The sequence below is a fragment of the Syngnathus leptorhynchus genome, chromosome 12, assembly GCF_054491065.1.
Source record: "Syngnathus leptorhynchus isolate UIUO chromosome 12, UIUO_Slep, whole genome shotgun sequence".
NCBI lineage: Eukaryota > Metazoa > Chordata > Actinopteri > Syngnathiformes > Syngnathidae > Syngnathus > Syngnathus leptorhynchus.
Window position 1 is genome coordinate 8,880,261 of NC_141206.1, and position 24,730 is coordinate 8,904,990.

General features: G+C 41.8%; 1 protein-coding gene across 2 annotated transcripts in view; it reads left to right on the forward strand.

Moving 5' to 3' along the window:
- Positions 1–863: 863 nt before the first annotated feature.
- The window catches only part of epha5 (EPH receptor A5), a 30,292-nt gene continuing 6,425 nt past the window's right edge, over positions 864–24,730 (forward strand). For both annotated transcript variants that reach the window (XM_085927099.1, XM_085927100.1), the window contains exons 1-10: positions 864–1,115; positions 3,121–3,185; positions 7,649–8,363; positions 16,975–17,130; positions 17,444–17,782; positions 21,116–21,240; positions 21,790–21,879; positions 22,195–22,264; positions 22,418–22,520; positions 24,304–24,371. In XM_085927099.1, the coding sequence (XP_085783225.1) occupies positions 1,028–1,115; positions 3,121–3,185; positions 7,649–8,363; positions 16,975–17,130; positions 17,444–17,782; positions 21,116–21,240; positions 21,790–21,879; positions 22,195–22,264; positions 22,418–22,520; positions 24,304–24,371 (1,819 nt within the window). In that variant the 5' untranslated portion in view covers positions 864–1,027. The remainder of the gene's footprint in view (positions 1,116–3,120; positions 3,186–7,648; positions 8,364–16,974; positions 17,131–17,443; positions 17,783–21,115; positions 21,241–21,789; positions 21,880–22,194; positions 22,265–22,417; positions 22,521–24,303; positions 24,372–24,730) is intronic.

Genomic DNA, 24,730 nt, shown 5'->3' on the forward strand with positions numbered 1-24,730 from the left:
GAGAATATTTAGGAGGTCATGCCAGCTAGAATGGAGCTGCACACAATTATTTTTGGATAATATATAACAAAATGTTAGAAAACATTTTTTTTTAAAAAGCCTCTACTTTAATTTACAAGAGGAAAAAAAAATCCAAAATTGAACATTTACTTTTCTCCTGACTTTGCTACTTAGCGGTTTAATCACAACATGTCACAATATGAAAATGAAGGGATAAAAGAAAGAAAGAAAGAAAAAATGAATAAGCCGACCGTGTAGTTAATAACAGACATCAGAGTAGGAGTGCGGCAACACTTAATTGTCAGTGAGTCACGACTCCCAAAGTTTACACCACACAGATTTGCACCTCCATTAGCTGTCGCCTGAGAGTGTCTGCAAAAATAAAAAAAAATAAAAAACCACAAACACACACACACACACACACACACACACACACACACACACACACACACACACACACGCACACAATGGAGAACAAAAAAAAACCCGGAATAAAGCGTTTTGAGCTATCTGTCTAAAAGGAAGTCCTTTCCATTAGAAAACAAATGATAGCAAGTAGTTATTTTGTTCTTTGTGCGTATTTTGTCATGCATCTGGGCTATGTGGGGGTGGATGAAAAATATGCCCCCCCATTGCATTTTTTAAATTGCCCATCTGTGTGTGTCACATCCAATTAAATGGCCACACTTGCGCATGTAAAGCCATTACGCCTTTATTATGAGGAGCAATTTTGAGGCTTTTGCGCCACGAGGGTCCTGCGGTGGGGTTTACCTGTGGACTTTTCCTGATTGGATAGGTTTGGATCTTAAACCCCGCCCCCTTCCGCCCGTCTCTCCAGCTGGTGATCGGAGCGCACAGTTTGCGTTCAGCTCCCCACTGCAGAACATGAGCTCTCACCCCACGGATCGGACACTCCACGTCACTCATGCTTTCACCACGCGATTTCTGAGGGAACCTGCCACGCTTCAGGATTCAATTTGCGTTTGAATCGTTTTGTTTTCCTTTTATTTATTTTTTTGGATGCGCCATGAAAGCGCGTTGGAGGAGTTGTGGCGCGGCGCTGGTGGCGTGGACGTGGGTTTGGAGTGTGGCGTGGTGCATCCCGGCAAATGAAGGTAAGCTCGTGTGTGTGTCCCTCAATATTATCTTCTGGGCTTGACTTGACGCTGACAAGTGTTCAATCAGTTTTGCGCGTCTTGCGCGCACGCGTGGATCTCCGCCTCCTTCTGACATGTCAAACGCTAAAAAGACATTTGCAGATCATTTCACTTGCGTGGATCGACACAATGTCTTAACTTTAATGTTTCCTCCTTTTTTTTCATCATGTCCCCTTAAAGGCAATAAACTGTCAGTATTATTTCATCATCTCGTGCAAACATGATGACATAAGTCACCTGACGCGTCACATTCACCTGTCACGTTGGACATCCCCAAAAAAAAAAAAAACAAGGGGGGGGGGGGCTGATGTCAATACAGCATGGAACGGAGTGTCAGGTTGTGTTCCCACGCTATTGTCTGCCCACTGTGCAGAATTCTAATCGTGTGAGATGAAGGCTATTGTGGAAGGCTATTAGTTGGCATTATCCAGGCGAGAAAGAGAGAACATTCTTCAGCCTGCTTATTCTTCACATGATAGATTTATTTGGAAAAAGTTTAGGGTGCATTGAAGAAGTGTTTTGTCCATTGTGTGGTTGTAGAATGGTTCGCTACTGGTGTTTGCTGTGTTGGAATTCACCTGATTAGCAGGCAGAAATTTGATTTTATCGAACATTTACTTCCCGTTTTGATTTGACAATTTGTTTTTGTCATTTGGTATTTCCATCATTATAATCGCCGAATGCAATTTTCTTTCTCTTGTTTGCGAGGCTGGTGATTAATTGGAGGCACAAACTGTGAATACCAAAAAGATCTTAATGGCTCTTTTAATATTTAAAGATGAGCTCCAGTAGTGAGGAAACTTCTTGAGTTGCATATTTTAATGGATTGCTTTTTTCAAAACATTTCAGTGTCGTGTAAGATGCCCACACATTTGTTTTCGAGATCACCGGGCCCTATTAATGATAATATTATTTGACATTAGTGTGGGCCCAATCCATCACAGTGGATTAGCCACGTTTGGATAAATGACATAAAGTGGAAATGCATGAGAGAAGGTTAGTCATAATGATCACGCTTGAGTGACTCAAGCTAGCTTGCATGCAAGCAGATTTGGAGAGGAAAGAGAAACCAAGACCAGGTTGGTTGTTGTGAGGTCACATTAATGCCGCCCACCTGCGTTTTTATTTTAACAGGACTTCCCGTGTTCAAAATCTACGCACCTCTTAAATATGTAAAATAACGACGACTATTGAATGCCCGGAATGGATCAGTGTGACGAATTAAATGGTTGAAGGTAGAGCAAAAGCAGCCACATCTCCCATATGATCTAGTTCAGCATCACTTATCTCTTCTTTATGGCCTAATTAGTTGTCTAACAAGCGCCAAAGGACATTTTTTATTATTCTCAGCAGAGCGGTAGAGACTTTAAGATTAGCGGAGTTTTTAAGGGAGCGAGTCTTTAGGCACAGAATAAGAAAAAGTTACTTTCGGAGAATGCGGAATTTATTTGATTTTTTTGTTTTCATTACGTGATTATTTTTATGGCCACTAGGTGGTGTCATTTAAAATACCGTCATGTTTATTCTTCTCAGTTGATTAAAATAAAAAATAAGTCAAAATCCATCCTTCATGCTGAACTTTTTTTTTGCGATTAATTTTTTTTTTTTGTAAGTGCATAACTGCAATTAAGCTAGCTGGCAAACATGAACACACAGAGTTGGACTTTCACGTTTATTGTTTGAGTGCACACCGTGTACAAGTTCAACATTATCACTGATGTGATAAGGGTAAGTGAACCCTGCCCACATGACGCAAGATGCTTTTATCTCATGTGGCACGTCATCCCTACCTCTGTTTTCATTCCTCTTAATCAATGTTATCCATGTTGTATGCCATGTGAAAATTACATTTGTGCACTTTATTCATTTCTCACTTTGGATCAGCTTCTGTATTTTCGATACTTTTCATATCTTCCATTTCGACTCACTGCTATTTTTTTTTTTTTTTTTTTTTTTTTTACAGTTAACCTGCTGGATTCTCGCTCTGTGGCGGGAGACCTCGGATGGGTGTCATACCCGAAAAATGGGGTGAGTGTACATAGAATTCATTCGAAAAAGCACAGGGAAAAAAAAAATCCACCTTATAATCAAATAGTCTGATTTGTTTTAGGAATGTTGAAGGTCATTTAAGTTTCTAAGAACTCCTCATTAAGTAGACGATTAAAATGAATCAAAATTCTTTTTCAGCCGATGAGTCAATCGAATAATCGGTAATATAATCGATTAATAAAATATCAGCTATAGTTAATTACGTATTTTCCACGTCACTACAAACATCAACAATAATTGAATTCCTGTTTTGCAGTCCTGGGAAAAATACAATCTCCAATATCAGAAAGCTCCATTTAATCCCCATTGATTACCTTGTAGGGTATATGCTAACATCTCTCGCTTTTAAATATTCAGGTGTACACGTCAAACCAGCGTACACGCTGACCATAGCGATTTCTTGCCTCTTTTTTATATTCTGATCACGGCTCCTCTCAGGCTGTTTTGGTGCTCCATGGAGGAGATGTGATGCAGACATAGCCGCAATCATAGGAATCTACTGGGATGATGCCTCATGTGTATATATTTATCTATATTTCTTTTTTTATGTATTTAATAAAAGACAATATTCTCACATATTAGCTTTTTTTTTTTTTTCTTCCATTCAATGCAAGCTGCTATTTGTTTTTTTCCATTTACCATATTGTCGCGTGTTCAAATGATTTGCGGGAGGAACAGCAATTACTGTTCACTATTCGAATTCTTATTGTGGAAGCTGTTTACAATGGAGTCCAATTTGGAGCAGCCTCTATTAGCTCACACACACACACACATGCACACACACACCGACTTGGCAGCGGCGGTCTACTACGGCTAAATAAGATGTTAAGCAGGGGGCTTTTTTGGGGGCTCATATTCCAGATGGTTTGTTTCATTCTCCTCCTCCGCTATCTTTCACATTGGCTTCTTCTATCTATCCTCGTTGCCTCCCGTTTCTCTTCATGTCCTTGTTGCCATCTGCTTGTCTTTTTATCTCACCATCCTTGCTCGTTTCCTTTCTGTGCTCCCTACCAAATGCTTCAGTTTGCTTTGAACAGAAAAAAAAAAAACATGGAAGGTGCGTTTGAGGAATATTTTGTCTGGAATTAAATGGGATTAATGCATTCCTGATGTTCCATATATTACCAAAAATCCTCGCAATTTTATTTATTTTAACGTTGGTGACCCTCCCATTGCGTAAAAGGTTTCTGGATGGAAGTCAAGCCTGAATTATTTGCAAGTTACAGCCAGACCGCAAAGGCAAGTCCTGGCGAGAACACTTAACTTTGTTCTTTCTTCCAGTGGGACCATCCCTCCTCCATTTCATCTCCCGTATTGTGTCGGAGAGTGATGGCAGATTAGCTGAGCTGCTGTTCGCATGCTATTTCACAGAGGCTTTTATCTACTGCATCTTCAAGCAAAGAAAAAAAAATAAAAGAGGCGGCACGAAAAAAAAAATGAGGGTTGTCACAATAAGCATTATTTTTTCCATCCATGTCACCTGGCTCGGTTATATGCTGTTAGTCTAACCAATTCCAGGCCCGTTTTGATCTGGACCATATCTCCTGGCCTCATTGACAGTGCTGACAAAGGCCCAGTGATGAAAACATTTGGACTTGAAACATTGAGGCCGAAAAAGGCACGTGACAACTGATTGCCAGCTGGCGTCAGATTGGAGGCAACCAAAACAACTCTCAAACTAGCTACTCACTTTTCTCATACTTGAAAATCTGAAAGGGTTTCACGCATGCTTGGAATATGAACCGTGCATGCCTCATGGATGGATGATTTTGAATCAAGTTCTTTCAAAAAATGACAGAAAACATTGCGTAGAGACTCAGATTTAGTGCATTGGATATTTACAAGATATTTGGGAGACTATTAAAAATCATTTTTTTTTGTAGTTTTACCATGTCAACACACAAAATAAGTTTTCAACATATTCTAAACGCATCATTAAAACATACACACAAAATAAGTTCACTTAAAATGAATCCAACACAAACTTGACACTTGACACAAACCTCACTCAAAATCTCCCCTACGAGCTCGTCGGTAAAAACGCATCAGAGCGACGACTGATTTAAAAAAAAAAAATTCAGGCACGCTTCGACGGTCTCGCTGATTCAGCGTGAGAAGCCCGAGATAAGGCCAGACGAGCGACAAAAATGCTGAACGCAACACAAAAATGGCATCGATACCTGATGGTAGCCAACGCACGACAATGTGGATCTGAACTGTGCTGAAAGATTAAAAAAAAATAATAATAACCCTCACTTACATCATTGGAACTTTTTTTCTATATATATAATGAGTCAATTTTGCATGTACATTTGAACCAAATTGCCATTTCATTATGGGAAAAAAAAACACAAGACTTGATGGTGAATGACGTTCAATTACAGGCTATACGAAAAGAAAACTTGCAGAAATTGGAAAGTGGAGGAAAATGATTACCATGATGGACAGAGCAGAGTCAGCCGGGTGCGGAAGTCGATAAAAAAAAAAAAAAGTGAGGGTGTTACCGCGGGTTGTCGCGGTTGTGTTTCATGTTTCACGGATAAAGAGCTGGGGAGGTGCTGTTCTATTACGGTGTCATGGCGGTCAGCTGTAATAGGCGGTAATAATAAGTTGGAGACAGCTTTGCAATGCCAGGAGGGCACTCCAAGCAGCCGCGGGGGGTCGGCCGCTGACTGATGTGACACAACGCAGACACAAACACGCATGCACATAATAGTCAGCCAAACAAATACACACGCTAATGAGGAGCTGGAGGGATGGATGCTTACGGGGACTCTCGCCCGTTTGGATGCAAGTGATAAGGACGGCGAGCCTGAGCGGGATGGCGAGGTGAAATAGATCAAACTTTGTCGTTATTTTCACTTCAGAGCAATGATGTGGATTGTTTTGCAGGTCAATCTTGAGTTTATTTTATAATTAAGTGACTGATGCCAAGTAAAGTTCCGTATTTTCCGGACTATAAGTCGCAGTTTTTTTTTTTTTTTCATTTTAAACTGCCTTTCAAGATGACATGTCTGTTCCTGGTGTTTGATTTTATCAAATAAATTTCCCCCCAAAAATGCGACTTAAACTCCAGTGCGACTTATACATGTTTTCTCTACTTTATTGTGCATTTTATAGCTGGTGCGACTTATACTCCAGTGCGACTTATAGTCTGAAAAATACGGTATTTATTTGATATGGCTTAAAAAGTTCAAAATACTCACATAATAGTCCAGGTGATAGTCCAGGTCCTGCCTCCGCCCGACAGCCCCTCCCCTCCCTGATTCGCTGTTGTTTCTTGTCGTTCGAAAAATTGATGACTCATCTAAATTGATCAAGTTCCTTTCACATTAGTAATATAAAAAAATATTCTGGGGTTACTCGGTTAGTGTGTGTGTGTTTGTGTTAAGCTGCAGTGAAGGCTCCAGGATCCGTGCCATCTAACCGATAAGAAGCTTAATGTCTACACAGGGGAGACATAACTCCAGTGATATCTCCACATGCATATCCTATGTTTGTGAATTGTGTGAGGGCAGTGATGTCGCCATGTCCTAAAATGTCCCCTCTTAATAATCTCCTCGCATTCCTATTGAAAAAAAAAAAAAAAAAAAAAAACCTCAACAATCTTGTGTTAGGTACCTAAATGGCTCAGCAAAGAAAGTGGATGATTACGACCTAAACAAAAGGCTGAGAGGTGGGGAGGGGGATGAAGAGTAATCAGGTGGAAGGAGACTGATGCAGAAAGACACGAAGAGGGAGGCATGGGGGGGCGGGGGCGGGGGGGAGACAAAGGCACAAGGTTGTGTACAGCAGCCGCAGAAAGGATGATTAATATGGGCTATTAAGCTATAACACCAGATCATAGTCTGGTCCCTCTGGCCATATTACGCTGACATGATAAAGCGCCTGTATTAGCCATGGGAGAGTGCTAGCGATGCAGATAATAGCCACATCCCAGGAGAGTTGCAGAAAGGAATTAATGCCACCGGAAATCATTTACATTCCAACTTTGTGAACAAACACACACGCACGCAGTCGGGGATGACTAGACTGTAACTTTTCGGCAGGTGTGGCTCGACGAGATTCAGGCTAATTCGTTTTTTGCTGACAAGGACACCCCCCTCGTTTATGGTGAATGCATACACTCGTAAGTCCCTCTACTCCTTTGGACTGAGGGGAAATGAGGTGGAAGGGATGAGGATTAGTTTGCCGTCCATATTGAGCCACTCACGGCTCTTTAGATACTTTCCTCTTTCTATGTTAAGCCTCGACGAGATTTTCATGGTAATGTAATATGAAATCAAATGATTTAAGAGAAACGTCTGGAAATATTAATCGTCATGTGGCTAGACCAGGTTGGAAACACAAAATGTCTGAAATTCTCAATGGCCACCACCCTGTTGTTGATCAAGTACCACAGAGTCTGATTTTTTGATTTATTTTATTTTTTTCTGTACCAGTGGGAAGAAATCGGGGAAGTCGATGAAGACTATGCCCCCATCCACACCTACCAAGTGTGTCGGGTCATGGAACAGAACCAGAACAACTGGCTTCACACCAACTGGATACTGACCGAGGGAGCCCAGCGTGTTTACATAGAACTCAAGTTCACCCTGAGAGACTGCAACAGCCTCCCGGGTGGCGTCGGAACTTGCAAGGAAACGTTTAACATGTACTACTACGAAACGGATGGTTGGGAGTTGGAGGATGGAGAAATGGGGGACAGCGAGGGGATCACGGAGGAGGAAGACAGGGCCTTGAAGGAAAGCCAGTACATCAAAATCGACACCATCGCGGCCGACGAGAGCTTCACCGAACTCGACCTCGGGGATCGGGTTATGAAGCTCAACACCGAAGTTCGGGATTTAGGCCCTTTGACTCGGAAGGGCTTCTTCTTGGCCTTTCAGGATTTGGGAGCCTGCATCGCTCTGGTTTCCGTACGCGTCTTCTACAAACGCTGCCCGCTTCTCGTCAAGAGCCTGGCTGAATTCTCCGACACCATTCCCGGGTCGGAGGCCTCGCAGCTGGTGGAAGTGGTGGGTCGCTGCATCAACAATTCGTTGCCTTTATACGAACCTCCCAGGATGCATTGCAGCACCGAGGGTGAATGGCTGGTTCCTATCGGCAAGTGCGTGTGCCAGCCTGGATTTGAAGAAATCCTCGGATCCTGTCAAGGTGAGCACAAAAACTTTGAACCTGCTTTTGTTCATCTGGTGTCTTGACTGTATTTTTTTTCACCGAGTGCATGTGCTTTTCTTAGGCTTAGTGGACTTTTTTTTTTTCTCCTCCCCCCTGAGCCTCGAAGCACTTTGCTGCTTTCATACAGTCGCCGCTCTGCTAAGCCAAGAGCCCAAACATTCCCGCTTCCGACGTCAACTGACATTCCCATGTGCATCCTGTCGTCTCTTGTTTTCTCTGACGCTTTTTATTTTCAAACAAGACAGTCTATGTGCAATTAGCATTGTTATTCTCAACATATTTAACAAAATAATTCAAACCATGGTACTTGTACCGGTACTACTGTCATCGACTCGTACCGTTCATTCACGAACACCTTTTGTGTGTTTACCAACTCTCGACTGTTTCTGGTATTTCGCACATTCACACTTCCTTGAAACATGGTGCGCTTCAGTCGTTAGCCTTTTTGAGTTCAGTGTTGTTCAAGGACACCTAATATGAGCTGCGGAGCTCAGCTAGTCTCGTGACCTTCTGATTACAAGACAGCCAATCTACCCCCCACCCTTTCCCGCGCCCTGCCGGCCCACTTTGTTGTTTCATTGTCCCCGAGCTATGTGAGGTTAGTGCACAAAGTGGCTTTGTCAAGGACCATTTAGCACGTCTAGTTTTTCATCGCCAGAAAGTCACAATAATAAACATACCTTACTTTCCTAGCTTCACGTGATTATTAGCTACAATGTCTACCTTAAAAACTATATCTGCAAAAATAGATGTCATAGGAGCAAAAGGAGTAACTTGAGGACAATTTACGGGCGGGAATGTCCGTGTTTTATAACTGACAGCGAGTGGCGAGCACGTTTTGTCTCAGCCTCAAGGAGAATTTCTCCTTCCACATGAAAACCCCAAAATTAATTTAACTGTCAAAGTAAAATACAATGTGAGGATGTCTTTAAAAATATATTGGGAGGGACATTTGAAGGTTACCCAACATTAGGTGCTGTTTGTTTCAAGGCGTGTTGGCGTTTCCCGCTCTGAGACGATAAAAGTTGTGTTAAATGCTAATTATTACTGCTTGTTCAACATTTATTTCTGGATAAAAGACATCTCGCTGCTCACCGGTAAACACGGCTCACGTCGCTAACGGAGCAAAACAAATAAATGTGACTCCTCTAGCAATTAATGAAGCTACAGTGGTTTTTACTCTTGGACATGCAAATGAGGTTGTCACTCTGCCAAGTCTTTTGAAAATGTTCGAATGAGAAAGGAAATATTTCCTCTAATATAGCTCGATATTTATTTTCGTAAACAATCTTGTATCTTTCAAAGGATTGGTGAACATTTATTTTATATATATAAAAAAAATATATATATATATATATATTTTATATATATAAAATATATATATATATATATATATATATATATATATATATATATATATTTTTGCAATGTTAACAAACCTATTGTATTCACCTCATTTAGTCCTTTTTTTGCCCTTAAAAGCGAGACACGGCACTCTGAAAATAATACAATTGCATATTATTGCCACGTTCAGCCTATTCAGCACCTGTTTCAAGCACACACGCCTCGCCGAGTGGGAATCGTTGCAGGTCAGAGTGCAACACAATTGGAGAAAATGTCGCACGCTGCCGAGCTGAGCGTGATTTAAAGCAGTCTTTGTAAAAATGGGATGGAAGCGTTCGCGGGCAGCTCGTTCGCACCTCCTTTGTCTTCCTGGCGTTTTATTACCTTACCTCATTGGCACGCCGCTATTTCACTGTCTGGTTTTTATCTTTATTTGACTTCCTCCAATCTCCCTGGTGCTCGCGTGTCTTTTCTTCTCCATTTGCCGTGCTCCACGTTTATCTCCATGTCACTGTCAATCATTTATTGTCTCCCAATTCCTCACGGCCTCACGCTGCCTTTTTTTTTTTTAATACAACCGCCTACATTAGCACTCCAACGGCATAAGCGGCAGGACCCTTTTCCCTCTTTGTGTCACTACATTATGTCTCTGTTTGCGGAAAAACAACACAGGCCATTGTCACTTGGAAAGAAATGAATTTATTTAAAAGGTGAAACTTGTGCGATGTATTTGGTTGTGGATCTACAAATTCACTTGACATGTTCTTGGAAAAAAAATATCGGAATGATAATGTGCTGGAGTCTCCTCGCTCTTCCTAATCCAAAGCAAATGGAGTCATTGCTATACGCTGTAAACAAACGTAATAAAATGTTTTGCTTCGTGAAGTCATGAAGTGCAGCGACAAGACAATGAAATGTTATCGGTTGAATACAAAACCGAAAAAAAATGAAATAAGTCTCAAATGTTCACGTTCCAGAAATATTCCATTCCGTCTCTTGCCATCGTAAAAAACTTGATTAACTGACCGTTTTATGTGACTTTTGATATTCTTAATGGCCATACAACTCTCATCTCAACACTTTTTCTTTATTTTACGACAAATGTAGAGCACCTAATAAAAATCGCAGCTGTGCCTTTCATGTCATTCATCAACAACAAGAATCGAAAATTAAAGCAATGACTGTAAAACAATAGAAATGATTTCATTCGACACTTGGAAAACAAGTCATTGAAATTCAAGTTTGTATTTACATATTATGTGGTGATATCTTGTTACGTTGCGGTTGTGTGAGGTGACAGATAAAAATTCTGAATGTGCTTTCGTGAAATGTATAGATAATTGGTAAAAGCCAGCGGCGCTGTCAGCACAGCGAGCCCACGAAGCGAGACAAGAACGAGTTGGGGGGGTGGGACTGCAAACAAGGTAGGGGGGGAGGAGTCTATAGATGGACAGACAGATAAAAAGTATAATGGGAAAACAAGTGGATGGAAGAGAAATGGAAGATTTCTCACCACAGGGTGTGAGGCTAAATAGACAAAGAGATGGATGAGTGTTGTTTCTGGGGCGACGGCCACTGTGGACGAATAACTGAGGACAGAAGTGGGCAGATGGATGAAGAGAGAGATGAAGTATGGAGGCGTGGGTAGAACTTGGAGATTGAGTTCGCTCTCCCCAACTCGAGCAATGAATTTTGGATGTGTAATGCGAGTGAGAACATGATTAGATTGAATTTGGGGAGCTCGTGGAGATAAGGGAGAAATCTTCGTAGGACTTCAATCGTATGTATTTGAAAGAAACCAAGTGTAATTATTGCAGAGAAACTCATTTGGACCTTTTTTCCAATGTGTTACCTCTACAGATTGCCCTGGGTACTATGTCAGTACCTTGTCAGTACCTGATGGTCCATTTTTAGAAATGTAGAGATTAAATGGAAGTAGTCTGAGGATTGACCCTTGTGGAACTCCGCATTTGATATTTGTTTTTGTCGTCTGCTGAGCAGTTTATATAGTCAGCACTGACACCTCGCAATACTAAGACGGTGGTTTTGAAGCCATTATTTTTCAGATGTGTCCAATGCTGCTTCTCACCATATGCCAATCGAATTAGACTTCAGTTTGCCTGTGTCTCGACAAAAGACCAACAGAAATAATGAATATAGTTTATACGTTTCTGCATATACTAATGATGGAATTTCATCATTAATGGGAGGAAAGCTAGATTTGTATTCAAAGCATAAAGACCAAGGGCATTGTTGCAAAGCTCTTAAAGGAGAACTGCTGAAATAATGAACGCTCCATTGAAGTAACGGAATACACTGACGGACTTCTTTGAATATAGAAAGGTATGAGAGATGGATGCCATGGTACAAATAAAGCTAGAATCCACTGATTGACGGCTTTGCTCTGTTCCGTTTCGGACCAGGCTGACAAAAGATAAAATGCTTGGTTATATAAGATGGCCAGTGAAATTGAGTGCTAGGATGCTAAGGTGGGGAGGGGGGGGGGGGGCAGGAAAGATGAAACGGGATGCCAGTGGATAAAGAATGCAAACGAAAACCTGGACGGCGCTTACTATCAAAGAAAAGAAATTCCTGGAATGCCGCAGAGTATGTTCCTTCTATTTTTGTCGTCTAAGTGTGTCATGGGCAATGCTGGATGTCCCTTTGGGATTCTTTGCTCAAGAGGCGGGTCTCCCTTGATGTTCTCCCGTGTTTGTCAAACTTGTCAAAGATAACAAACAAACAAAAAGGAAAAACATAATTACGCGGAAAACTGTGCTCAGTTTGTATTGCTTGTATTACCTCATTTGCATTATTTTCTTCATATTTGGAGTCATTTATAAAAACACCCGATTCCCACGCAATCTTGCTTCGAGCTTCAGTTTTCCTTTTCCTAATGTGGCTTTTGAGTCAAACACTTAGAAGCAAGCTTGAACAAAAATGGACGAGCCGTCATGCGGCACTAACAGAGGCGCCTCGGTGAATGATAGCATAGAAATCTGCAAGGGGCGGATGGAAGCCTTTTCCATCATCTCCTCAAGTATGAATTGAGTCAATTTGCTGCAAAAAGAGCTGCCATTCATCATTTTAGATCCCGCTTTGCTGGAAACCGCCTGGCAGCTTTCATCGCATGCTCCCGTTTTGCGTTCTGGGAGTCTCTCGCTCTCTCCCCCCCTCCCTCGCTTATCACCCCATCATCTAAACATGGCGATGCTGTCATGACAACTAAAGTGCTTCCTGAGTGCTTGTTGGGTAAACCAACTTCCCAACTCGGGCATCCTCTAGTTTACCCTCCCTACTGTGAGCGAGCTGCAAATGGGCCCAGACCTCATTTAAATACCAACTCAAAAATGTAATACAACCACGCTGAATTTAAATGTAATGTTGTTTTTTTTTCTATTTTCTCAAGAATTTCATGTATGAAGTCCTTTAGGCAAATTCAGCAGGTGTGTATCTAAGTTTTCAATCTGGTTCTGATCCAAATTGTGATTATTTAGTCTTGGCCAACCAACATTCTACAATTCACGTTATTCTACAAAACGAGACTAACATTCTCAAACGATGATGCTATTTGAGTCACACGCGTCGGTTGTTTTGCTGTACAAAATATCCGTCCATAACATCTTCCCTCATTATGTCATTGTGTTCTACGTTGGCGTTCCTAATATATCGGCGTGCGTGCAGTTAAGGAGTTGCAGCTGTACGTGCAGCTGCACACACAGACCCGCACGCATGTTTTGTATGCAGATTGTGAATGGTCCACATGGGCGATGCTGATTTATTTTTTTTTCTCTGATTTGATACCATTGAAGTGCCTGACCCAAGTTCACCTCAATTCTGCTTCAGGTCATTTGTGAGCCGCTTTTTTACGCTAGCTAGAAACGAGTAAACATTCCATAAATATTTAATCCAATATCTTTTTTTTTTTGTCTCTGTATTTTGGCCAGACTTATTTATGCTCGTGACATCTAACGTCCAATCTTCCCCAGCCGAGCTTCATTGGTCCACTAAATTGGTTTAGGTTCATAAGTTATTGTGACCTTTTTGTTTGGCCTTTTTAGTCTTGGACTGATTGTTGGATGACAGAGAGGACCATTGTCCGGCATGACAGGAAAGCCCCGTTGACTCGATTGTATATGACGACATTATCATCTGCCATTGTTTGTGTTCACACACAAATACAGACACAAATTGGCAAATAGACACGAAATGTACACAAAAAGTGAATGAGCATAATAAACAAAGCCACGGAATCCCGATCCACACACAAACGCCCAAAAGTCAGTCCATTTATCTTCATCTCTCTCTTCATCCATCTGCCCACTTCTGTTCATAAAGTCTTTGTGTTTCTTACGCCTCACTGTGGGACAAATACAGGAAGAGGATATTTACTTTGTTTCCTTCTGTCGTTTATTGGTCTACAATACTACCGACGTTGTATTAGAACCGATTTTGCGTTCAAGATTACTTTGGCGTCAATTTGTCTGCAGTATTTAGTGCAGAAATTTAACGATTTCAAGTATGAAAAAACTCATGCTATTAAATAATATCATCAAAATATTAGAAACACCAAAAAGGCATTTTAGGTATTTAAAGTGAAGAGGACGCTCGTTAATGGCCATCATAGGACACCACTAGATTTTTTAATTGCCCGGGATGCGGCTTTGTGTGATGCATATTAATTGCGTATTAGACACACGCATCTACACACAAATGGCGCATTAGCGTGTATTGCATATTAATTACCTATTAGCCTTTGTTCTGTGCATTAAACGCTGTGTGGCATCAAAAGACAGCTTGGCCAAGGGCAACGTGCACGGGAAGGTAGGACAGTCAACCATAAAAATCTCACCCCCTCAAAAAAAAGAAAAGAAAATGAACAATCTGATTCCAATGATTTAAAATGATGATGTCACTAATTCAGAAATATTCATGACATTGTCAGCATATGTCCTGCCACGTTTGACAAATTCGGCTTGTAGTTAATTAATTTCCAATGGTGATCAGTGTTCACTTTTATGCATGTGTGATGAATTTAACATAAATGGAAATGAGCAACACATATTAATACCTCAACATCAATAATGTTGCTTCCTATGAGAATTGCCCGACTGACTTTCATTAAAGCAGCATGCAGGTGATTTTTTTTTTTTTTTTTTACCTCCTCTGTCTTTCCTCCTCATTATTTGCAAAATTCCCAGGTACATATTTTCAATGTGACCCTTTAGCTTAATTGACTTTATTTAAGTAATGACGTGCGTAAAATTAGAATAAAATGGACTGACACTTTCATTGAATTAATTTCGTTCATTTCATTGAATTTAGGTCATTTACTCATCCCTGTGGACAAATTTTAGATTACTTGGTTAAACTGTTTTTCCAAGTCTGTATTATTTTTGCTTCGATTGGTTTGGATCCAAAGATCCTTATCCTTGCCGGGTTTTGTATTTGAAAGGAACAGTTACTTCATTCTTTGTAATCTGTCTGTGGGGGAGTTGGAGCTTGAAGTCAAGGAGAGCTACCGGAGATGATGGTGGTGATAAATCTAGTGGGGGGGGGGGCTGGAGAGAACAGATCAGGTGTCCAATTGTCTCTCCCACATCCTGGGTTATGCACACAGAACAAAATAGAACTTTATTGTGGTATTTATAAAGTCTCAAAAAGCAGTTTAGCTGCTCAGTGGTTTGGACCGAAACTCCCGGGCCGGTGCTCAGCAGAGCGTAGACGATGACCACTGCCAAGGTTGTTATCCATTGACGAAAGTTTTGTGAGAAGGCCGCTTCCTACTTCACTGACTGGAATTCATCGACGGGTTAATAAAAAAGAGAATGTATCACAAAGTGAAAATAATGTTGATCCGAAAAAAATAAACCAGTCGAAGCAGAATCAGCGCCTCTGCTGGTTGTAGACGAACATTGCGCGGCATGATGAATAATCAAGCCTTTGCATTTAGCACAATCACTTAAATGACAAGTCGGCAAAAACAATGCCCATCCATTTTCCAGACGGTTTATCCCCATTAGGTAGACGTTGGGCAAGAGGTGAGGTCCACCTTGGACTACCGACCAATCGCAGAGCACTTAAGAAAACAAACCAGCATTCACACCGACGGAGAATTTAGTCTTCAATTAACCTTCCAAACACCGCTCAGAACGAGAACATAGGCGTGCTAATCAGTCGTCGTAAAAACAAACAATTGTCATTAGGCTCACATTCGTGTGTGGCATCCGAGAAGCTAAAAATGTGTGTGACGGCAAGGTCAAGGCGAGAATTTTTCAGGCCTAACGTTCCGTGACAAGTGGGCAAGGTTCCATCAAGGTGACTCACTGCATGCCCGGCACACACACAACCACACACACACAAATCTTGCACATCTCCCCTCATTCCTATTTACCTCTGTGGTTTTATCTGCGCTTAATGTAGTTATTAATCACAGTTGCGGTCTGAATAGTCCACAAAAGTGCCGCAATAAGAAACAAAGGAGCGATCAAGCAAGAAGCCTTAAGAGGACAAGGCTCCCCCTGTGGAAGCTCCATTATCACACGTGTCTATTTGTATCTGTCTGCCAGCACAAGGGAAGAAGATATTGCAGCGATAAGTCAGAAGTTGTTGATGCATTCTTGCGTGTTAACATTCGCTGTGTGTCCACCCTGTCGTGGAACCGCGTTTATTTTTTGGGGGGGGAGATTACATCTTGTTTCTCGCATCCTGTATAAAACGTTGTTGTGAGAGAACATTTTTAATCTGCTGCTGGCGACAAACCGGTGAAGTGGAGATTGACGGGTTGAGCGCTTCCAAAACGTCCGTTGTTTGACAGTCGCATTGTGACAACTCGCAGCCCCGTGCGCAATCAATATAGCGAGCAAAACAACAGAAGACAATTGACTTGCTAAAAAGTATGCTTCAATGTCAACATTTGAAGAAAAGTCCCCACCGAATTGTACTTCCCAGTAATCCCTTGAGGGCTACTGACAGAAACATAGAAGAAAAACAATGCAACAAATGTTTTTATTTCCGTTTTTATTGCGGCGATCGGTATCTCTGATGACATCAAAACTCCTCGGGAAAGTGTGATTGCCACTGTGACCTCCTCCGTCAAAGCAACTAACTGCTTTCTCTTCTTCTCCCACTTCATTTGACCTCTCTGCTTCCATGACACCCTTTTTCTATCCCGACATCTGCGACTATCATCTCATCTTTAAACACCCCCTTCCTCCCTGCGGCATCCGCTCCCGTCTTTCAGCTTGCAAAGTGGGGTTCTACCGCTCGCTGCTGGAGTCTCTTCTCTGCAGTAAATGCCCGCCCCACAGTGTGGCCCGGCACACCGGAGCAACCGTCTGCAGCTGCGAAGAAGGATATTACAAGATTGACTCGGATCCTCCCAACATGGCCTGCACACGTGAGATTTGACTTCTCTATTTGTACAAATTGATTTTTGATTCATTATCTAAGCAGTTCTTTTGGACAGACATGGAAGATTATTTTATTTATTAAATAAGATATATAAAATTAAAAAATATATATTATCATAATAAATATTATTTAATAATATTATTATAATAAATATTGAATCAATTATTATGGTAAAATATGTATAAAATAATCTTCCCTATCTAACCAAAAGAGTTTAAATAGTATCTTAAGAAGACGGTATGAACTTTCACAAATGACTTTTGATTTGTTCTGACTGAGAAATCCATTTTAACTCTCAGGGTCGCCATCGGCGCCCCGCAACGCCATCTCCAACGTCAACGAGACCAGCGTCTTCCTGGAGTGGTCCGTTCCAATGGAGTCCGGTGGCAGGAAGGACATCCGTTACAACGTCCTTTGCAGACAAGTCTTACCGGACGGAAGGGGATTGGAAGAGTGCGGTGCCAACGTTCGCTTTCTGCCGCGTCAGGTGGGCCTGACCAACACCTCTGTGATGGTGGCCGACCTGCAGTCCCATACCAATTACAGTTTCCTCTTGGAGGCCATCAATGGAGTTTCTGAGCTGGCTAAAGAGCGTACAAGGCAGTATGTGTCACTCAATGTGACCACCAATCAGGCTGGTATGTACTCAAATTACCTTTTGTCCATAGATGGTCGTGTGTGGGCGGAGCCTAGTTTAGTTTAGTTTTGCATTTCATTTTTTCACATTTCATTTTTTGCAACAGCAATGTCGTCGTCGAACATAAGGGATAATAATCGAGATAACGGATCTCACCGTAGTTGTCAATCTCACGAGCTTTCTTGGTTTCTATTCAAATGAAGATTAAAATTGCAAAAGCATCTGCTTGGGAAGCCAATTTTTCTTGTCAACAAATAAATTGTGCTTGCGTAGTTTAGTTTTGTTTGTAATGAAATGGCAAGATGGCGGTATGATGGAACGAGCAGAAGGAAACGTCTGCGCTCTGCTTCCATTTAGGGGATACATTGAAAAAGAAGACAGTTTATTGACGAAAGGTTTGCACGCTATCGTGGAATCGGAGGAAGTTGTAATAGCGGAGGACAACAGGGACGGTCACTCGGTCCGGGAAAGAAGAGACAGATGGTTGTTTGATAGTCAAGAGAAGCGACAGACCTCTAACCCCGCCGTCACTGTGACTGTCAGCAATCTGAGTGGATTACACCAGAGCGCAGAGCTCCCTTTGAGTTCATCGGAGTTGTGGCAGGATTAGAGTTAACCAAATTGGAGATTAGGGATTACATTAGATTACATATGACTGGCAAAATTGCCAGTCCTTGGCAATGGGTGCAATTGTGTTGGTTAAATTACACTTGTTCATTTCATTCAAGTGTTGGGAACCCGTATTGGACAAATTGGCCCTTTCTCATGCTCAGATATCATAATTCATAAATGTATCAGATCACATGATTATTCATTTTATCCATAGGCCAGTTTGGAAATGTGTCAAATTGTCATCTGGATTGGGATCATGACCAAGTAGTTACCGTATTTTTCAGACTATAAAACGCATTTAAAATTGACAGTGGAAAATGCAATCTTAATATGGCTCATGTGCAGTAATGCAATTTATATAACCCAATGCACCCAATATTTGGAAATTTCCCTAAACCTTTGAGTGAGACCGCACCTTATATCCTGGTCCAAAAAATACAGTATCAGATTTTTTTTTTTTTTTAACACGGCAGCCAAATAATTCCATTACTGCCTCCAGCAGATGGACAAGAAGATTACTCCAAAGGTATGATAGCTACTTCGTGACAGCAGGTTGCTTACACACAGTGAGAAAAGATATTAGTAAGCTCCCAAAGGACCCTCAAAATGTGCTGGTAGCAGTTCACTACAGTGCAAACCGTGTTAATTTCCTCACAGAGTTGTGTTCAATGGCTTGATTAAAGCTGACAGCTTTGTTATTTACCAGAGATGCAAAACAGATGTCACCTTTCCCAGATGTTGCTACCATCATCATTCCACTCGGGCTTTGGGCATCGTTTCAATCCTATTCCCTGCTGCACTTGAAACAATCCTGAGCCCATTTTTGGTGATAGCTGCAGTCGCAACAAGAACTTTCTCTGATCAGTTTTGAATCGGTAAGAGAAATCAGGCCAGCGGGAGAGCTGACAAGCCAGAGGACGAGTAGATCTGAAGTGTGGGGAAGTGTCATACTTGATAAGGGGTCAGATAAACAGACCGTTTCACGGTGTCCCTGTAAAGCCGCGTCGAATAATAAAATGTCGGTGCTGAAGGGCAGGTTCACGGAAGCGCCATGTCCATCACATCGACTGGCAGATTAGAAATGTTGGAGGCCGTTATGCAGCACGAACACAAAACTTTATGAAGCTGGGGATTTTGTTTGTCTGAGAAGTGCATTGCAGATGTTATAAAGACAAAAGATTGGTTTGAAATAGAATCGGGAGAAAACAAGATGAAATCGGTGAAAGCTTATCTACTTTTCTTACACTTTTGGTTCTACTGATATTTCTTTCAACGCTAGCTAGATGTTCGAGGGTCTGTATTGATTTTATTTTTATTTTCCAAAAGCTTGCAGAGCAAAGTGGTTGGCTCGGGTTTTATTTTCAGCGCTGCGATAATGATGTAAGGCGGAGGTACTTGAAGTTGACAAGTGAGCAGCTGTCAGCGTTAAGGTAAAAAGTTAACGTGCAGAAAATTGTCGACATTTGTGATCATTTTGCACTTTTTGTGAAATACCCCAAAATGTTTGAGCACGAGAAGCGCGACGCCTTTTCCGTCGTATCTGTTTATGAAACCCTCATAATTTATAAATAGGAGAAGTACTTTGGGTGCCTTATTCCCGGTTAATCTGAAGGAAAACTAAAGGCACTCTGTCACGATGACAGTCGAGCCTTTACAGTATTTAAAAACAGAGTGTGCTTGTGTGTCGGTTTTTGGTTTCAGGCTTTTAAGATGTTGCAGATAGGACTTTTGTGAAAGCATCTACTCCAGGATACAGTTACCGTTGTATGTAGCCGTGATTTATTCCCCGTAGAGTTCTGCTGAGACCATTGAAACTGAAACGTTGTTTGGTGTCACACACAGACACACACACACACATACATACACACACACACACACACACACACACACACACACACACACACACACACACACACACACACACACACACGTAGACGTTGCCAGAGGGAGCATTTTGCCTGGTTAAAAGCCTCTTGTGTCGTAGATTCTCCAACTGTCCCTGGGAGAGTTGGGCCAAGCGTTCAGGTTACGTTCAGGATGGCTCAATGACGGATGCACACTCACGCAAGTCGGCTCACTCCAGAATAAATTACCTCAATAAAAATTTTTAAAATTGAATCCACACAACCTCAGGCTAGTTGAATTTAAACCAGTCAAAGATACGCTAGCACTAAACTAACCTGGGTACTTATGAATTTTGACGTTTTCTCCCAAAAATTTCCTGAATTTTTCACACCACCCTACATGAACCAGGAAATAGCCTATTAAAATTGCTCCTAATATTTTTTGGTGTTACCGCTTCCCTCAGCATTGTGACAGATTGATACAACAACTCGCCTTCTCCTCTGCCAGCATTTAATGAATTGCCCAAGATTTAACTGGAAAGTTTAATTAGGCACACGGGCATTTCAATGCCAAAATTGTCGCTGAGCTGCATTGGCATTGGTTGGAACAGCTCAGTGGGTTGAAAATAATTGAGTATTCCCGAAAGAGCTTGAATACAAAAAGTGTGTGTGTTGCACCTGATGGATGAAATGAAGTCACATGGTCATGAATTAAAACTGATTGTATGGATGGAAATATCTTCACAATTTTGAAATGGTCTCAGAATAGCAATTTTGGCCCTTTGTGATATTTTCGACAGTTTGATGAAACTTCCTTGTCAGTTGTCAACTCTGTTGAAATTGTGTGCGTGTGTTTGTGTATGTGTGTGTATGTGCAGCACCCTCGCCGGTGAGTGTGGTGAGAAAAGGTCATGCCGGTAAGAGCAGCATCGCGCTTTCCTGGGCAGAACCGGATCGACCCAACGGCATCATCTTGGAATATGAGATCAAGTATTTTGAGAAGGTAAAGTAACAAATGTTACGAATATCAGTAGTTTAATTGCGCAAAACTTTGTTTTGCTGATTTACGTAACCAAAATATTCTACTACCGTTTATACCGAACATATTCTGGGTTTTCTTTACAGTCCATGATTTTGCTGACGTAGTCACACCTACTAAACGACACCTTGTGAAAATAATGTTGCCTTACCCCAAAGCTGTTTTGAAGGTGGACATTGTTAAAGAGAGCAATTTGATGCTTCAGCTCAGTTCAGTGATTCTCTGCCCTTCCTCCTCTCTTCCTTTCATCCTTGTAAGCATTCTTTTCTGGGAAGGTCATAATAAAGGTAAAAAGAGAGTGAGCGAGAGAGGGGAAAAAAAAAAAAACAAGGTTTGTGGTCAGTGGTTAGCTAATGGTTTCTGGCTAATGGACTGGCTTTGAGCCTTGTTTAAACCTGATGAGGTTACACTTGGGAAACTGATCCTCAGACATTCAAACAAAGCTGAGCACTGAGGCTACCAGACCAAAAAAAAAAAAAATCTGTTTCAAATATGTACTTTCTCTTCCAACAGGAGCAGGACTCCAGCTACACCATCATAAAATCCAGGGAGACAGAGATGGTGGTGGAAAGCCTCAAACCCTCTTCGGTCTACATCTTCCAGGTCGGACAAAATCCATATCGACATCGATTAATGATAATGAGATGACACGGAAAAGAATCTACGCAAAGCGGGCAAGCACTTGCAAAGATTTTGCTTATTGGAAGTGACGTATAACTCAAACAAATGGTCCCTCGGAAATAATATTGCGCCGGACCAATAAAGATATTTGAAAGTGGTTATAGTCGGTAGATTTCAATACTGGGCAATCTGTTCCAGGAGGCTGATCAATGTGATCACACTTGATATGAATCCCCCTCCTTTGAGAAATAATAGAATTAATGTGAGTATTGAATATTTTTGACGTGTACTTTGCAGGTGCGAGCCAGGACGTCTGCGGGCTATGGCGCGTTTAGCCGGCGTTTTGAATTCCAGACCAGCCCTTACTGTGAGTTCACACAAAACTGTTGGACGAGGGAAACGAGGAGTGTAAGCCCGAGCGGGCAAGCGTGGCCATATAAAAACCTCACACCTGTATCTGCAGCATCGTTCAAGTCTTTACATCCCACCCTGTCTTTTTTTTTATTTTTATTATTGGCAGTAACAGCCACCAGCGAACGTGCCCAGGCATCCATAGTAGCGGTGGCCATCACTTTGGCGCTTGTCCTGCTGGCGGTGGTGGCTGGATTTCTACTCAGCGGACGGTAAGGCCAGCTCGTATCGGTTCGGAGACGGACGGCCGCTGCGCCACCTGAGCCGTGCCCTCAATCAATTTGACAGATAAGCAAAGTGATGCTTCCCCCGGGGATCGGCCTACGTTGATGTAGCTCGATTTCATGTGGTTGGATGGAAATCGCTGATCTATGTTATGATTACCTTCAAACGTAGCCCCGGAGTTGTTATGACAACCCGGTCGTTGCTCTTTGATGAGGATGATAGTAGTCTAAAGCATTCCTCATCTCATTGGATCCGGATTGGCATCAGAAGTGTTTAAACTTGTTTGTATAAAAGGTCGGTATAGAACGAAGCCGACGCGTCCGTCAGTATCACAGCTCCAAGCTGCAGCCTTCAGCCGCATCCGCTGTGGAGGTCACGTAGAGCAGCTGGTGTGGTCACAATGCTTTACTGTCAGAGTTTGGATTCATGAATATCATTGATCCTTGTTGGAGAATATGCTGAGCCGTGCTGTTTTCTGCCAGTGTGTTGTGTCTGTCTGGGGGAGTGCCCAGCATGCAGTATCTACAACGGATGGGCCTCGTAAAAAAAAAAAATAAAAATAAAAAGTCTGGACTTTGCTATAGTCAGTGGAATATATTCCGTGTGGCCAAACTCATCCAACAAAATTATCATTCGAATATTCATACAAAAAATAATTCAAGAAAAATGCCTGGATTATTTTCACCAAATATATGTAACAATAATAATAAAAAAATATTAATAATAAATTGAAAATTCTCAAGCATGTGACAAAAGGTTAAAAATGGAAGCCCAAGTGAATTTCCCCTGTTGAATCTGGGCCAGGAACCCAGCCCCAGGCTACCCCCCAACCCCCCCATCTTTACTGTCCAGACTGCTAACGCACATCCGTTGACATAGAATCAGGACACACATGTGTAGACGCACTTCAACGCAGTGATGCATGTCCACACGCATACACACGGACATCGCCCATACAGGAAGTCCGAAGACCGAGTGGCCACTGGGCAAGCTCAAATCCCTTGACTCAACAGATCCGGAAAGCTAGACACCCTCGGGCAGACACAAAACACACACGCACGCACATATACAGTGAATATCCAGCTGCCGATGGAAAGCCTCTTGGATTTTCTGTCCTACACAATGAGAGCTGCATGCGTGAATATTTGGAATTTGTTTGAAATGACAAAACTAAGCTACGTTTGCCTTAAGTATATTCTACGTAGAAATGAGGGCAGCATCGCTTGACCCAGTTGACAAATGAGCACATTTCAAGTTTGTTCAACCGTGAAAATAAGAAGCTCCTGTTCTTGTTGAGCATTTTTGGCAGGCATCATAAATTTCCTGATTGAAATCAATTACAGATGGTTAGCCGGCATTAAAATAATTGGAATGTCTGTGTGTGTCTGCGTGCGTGTGTGTGTGTGTGTGTGTGTGTGTGTGTGTGTGTGTGTGTGTGTGTGTGTGTGTGTGTGTGTGTGTGTGCACCCATGGCTTTTTGTTAAAAAATCAATCTCCTTTGTTTAATCTAGGTTATCTGATTGTATCCGATGGCTCGGATGTGTAAATATTGACGTAGAGAAATTGTTTGGACTGGCGCAAACTCGTGGGTGGATTTTTGGGTACACAGGCAAAAAAAAAAAAAAAGACTATAGTAAATTTTTCATACATAACATTTACAACAACAACAAAAAATTTCCTTCTAATTTGCTGTTTAATTCTAGGAAAAAAAATATTGACCGACAGAATAAATAAATACAATACTACAAATATATTTTTTATCTTTCCTAGGCGGTGTGGCTACAGCAAAGCAAAGCAAGATCCCGAAGAGGAAAAAATGCACTTCCATAATGGTCACAGTAAGTTTACATTGCATTTCTAAATACGTTCTAGATTTCCGGGTGAGACAATATGTCATCAGTGATTAACTGTGGAGGGTTCAAACGGTGGCCGTGTCGTTACGGGTTAGTTTCCCCCCCGGAAGGTCTGACCATGTGTGTCTCCATGACACTCCAGTCAGAGATCTTCAGGGCATTTGATTGTTGGCACACTGGCTGAATCCAAACATAGCCATGATGGTTTCCCCGTCTTTACTGCTTGATATATTTGGCAACATTTTGGCATTGTCTTCTGTAGGCCATCTGTTGCAATTAGGGATGACCGAGACTGCCGTGTTGGCTCATAAGAAGCAGAATGCTGCCAGTGTGTGTTGCTAGCA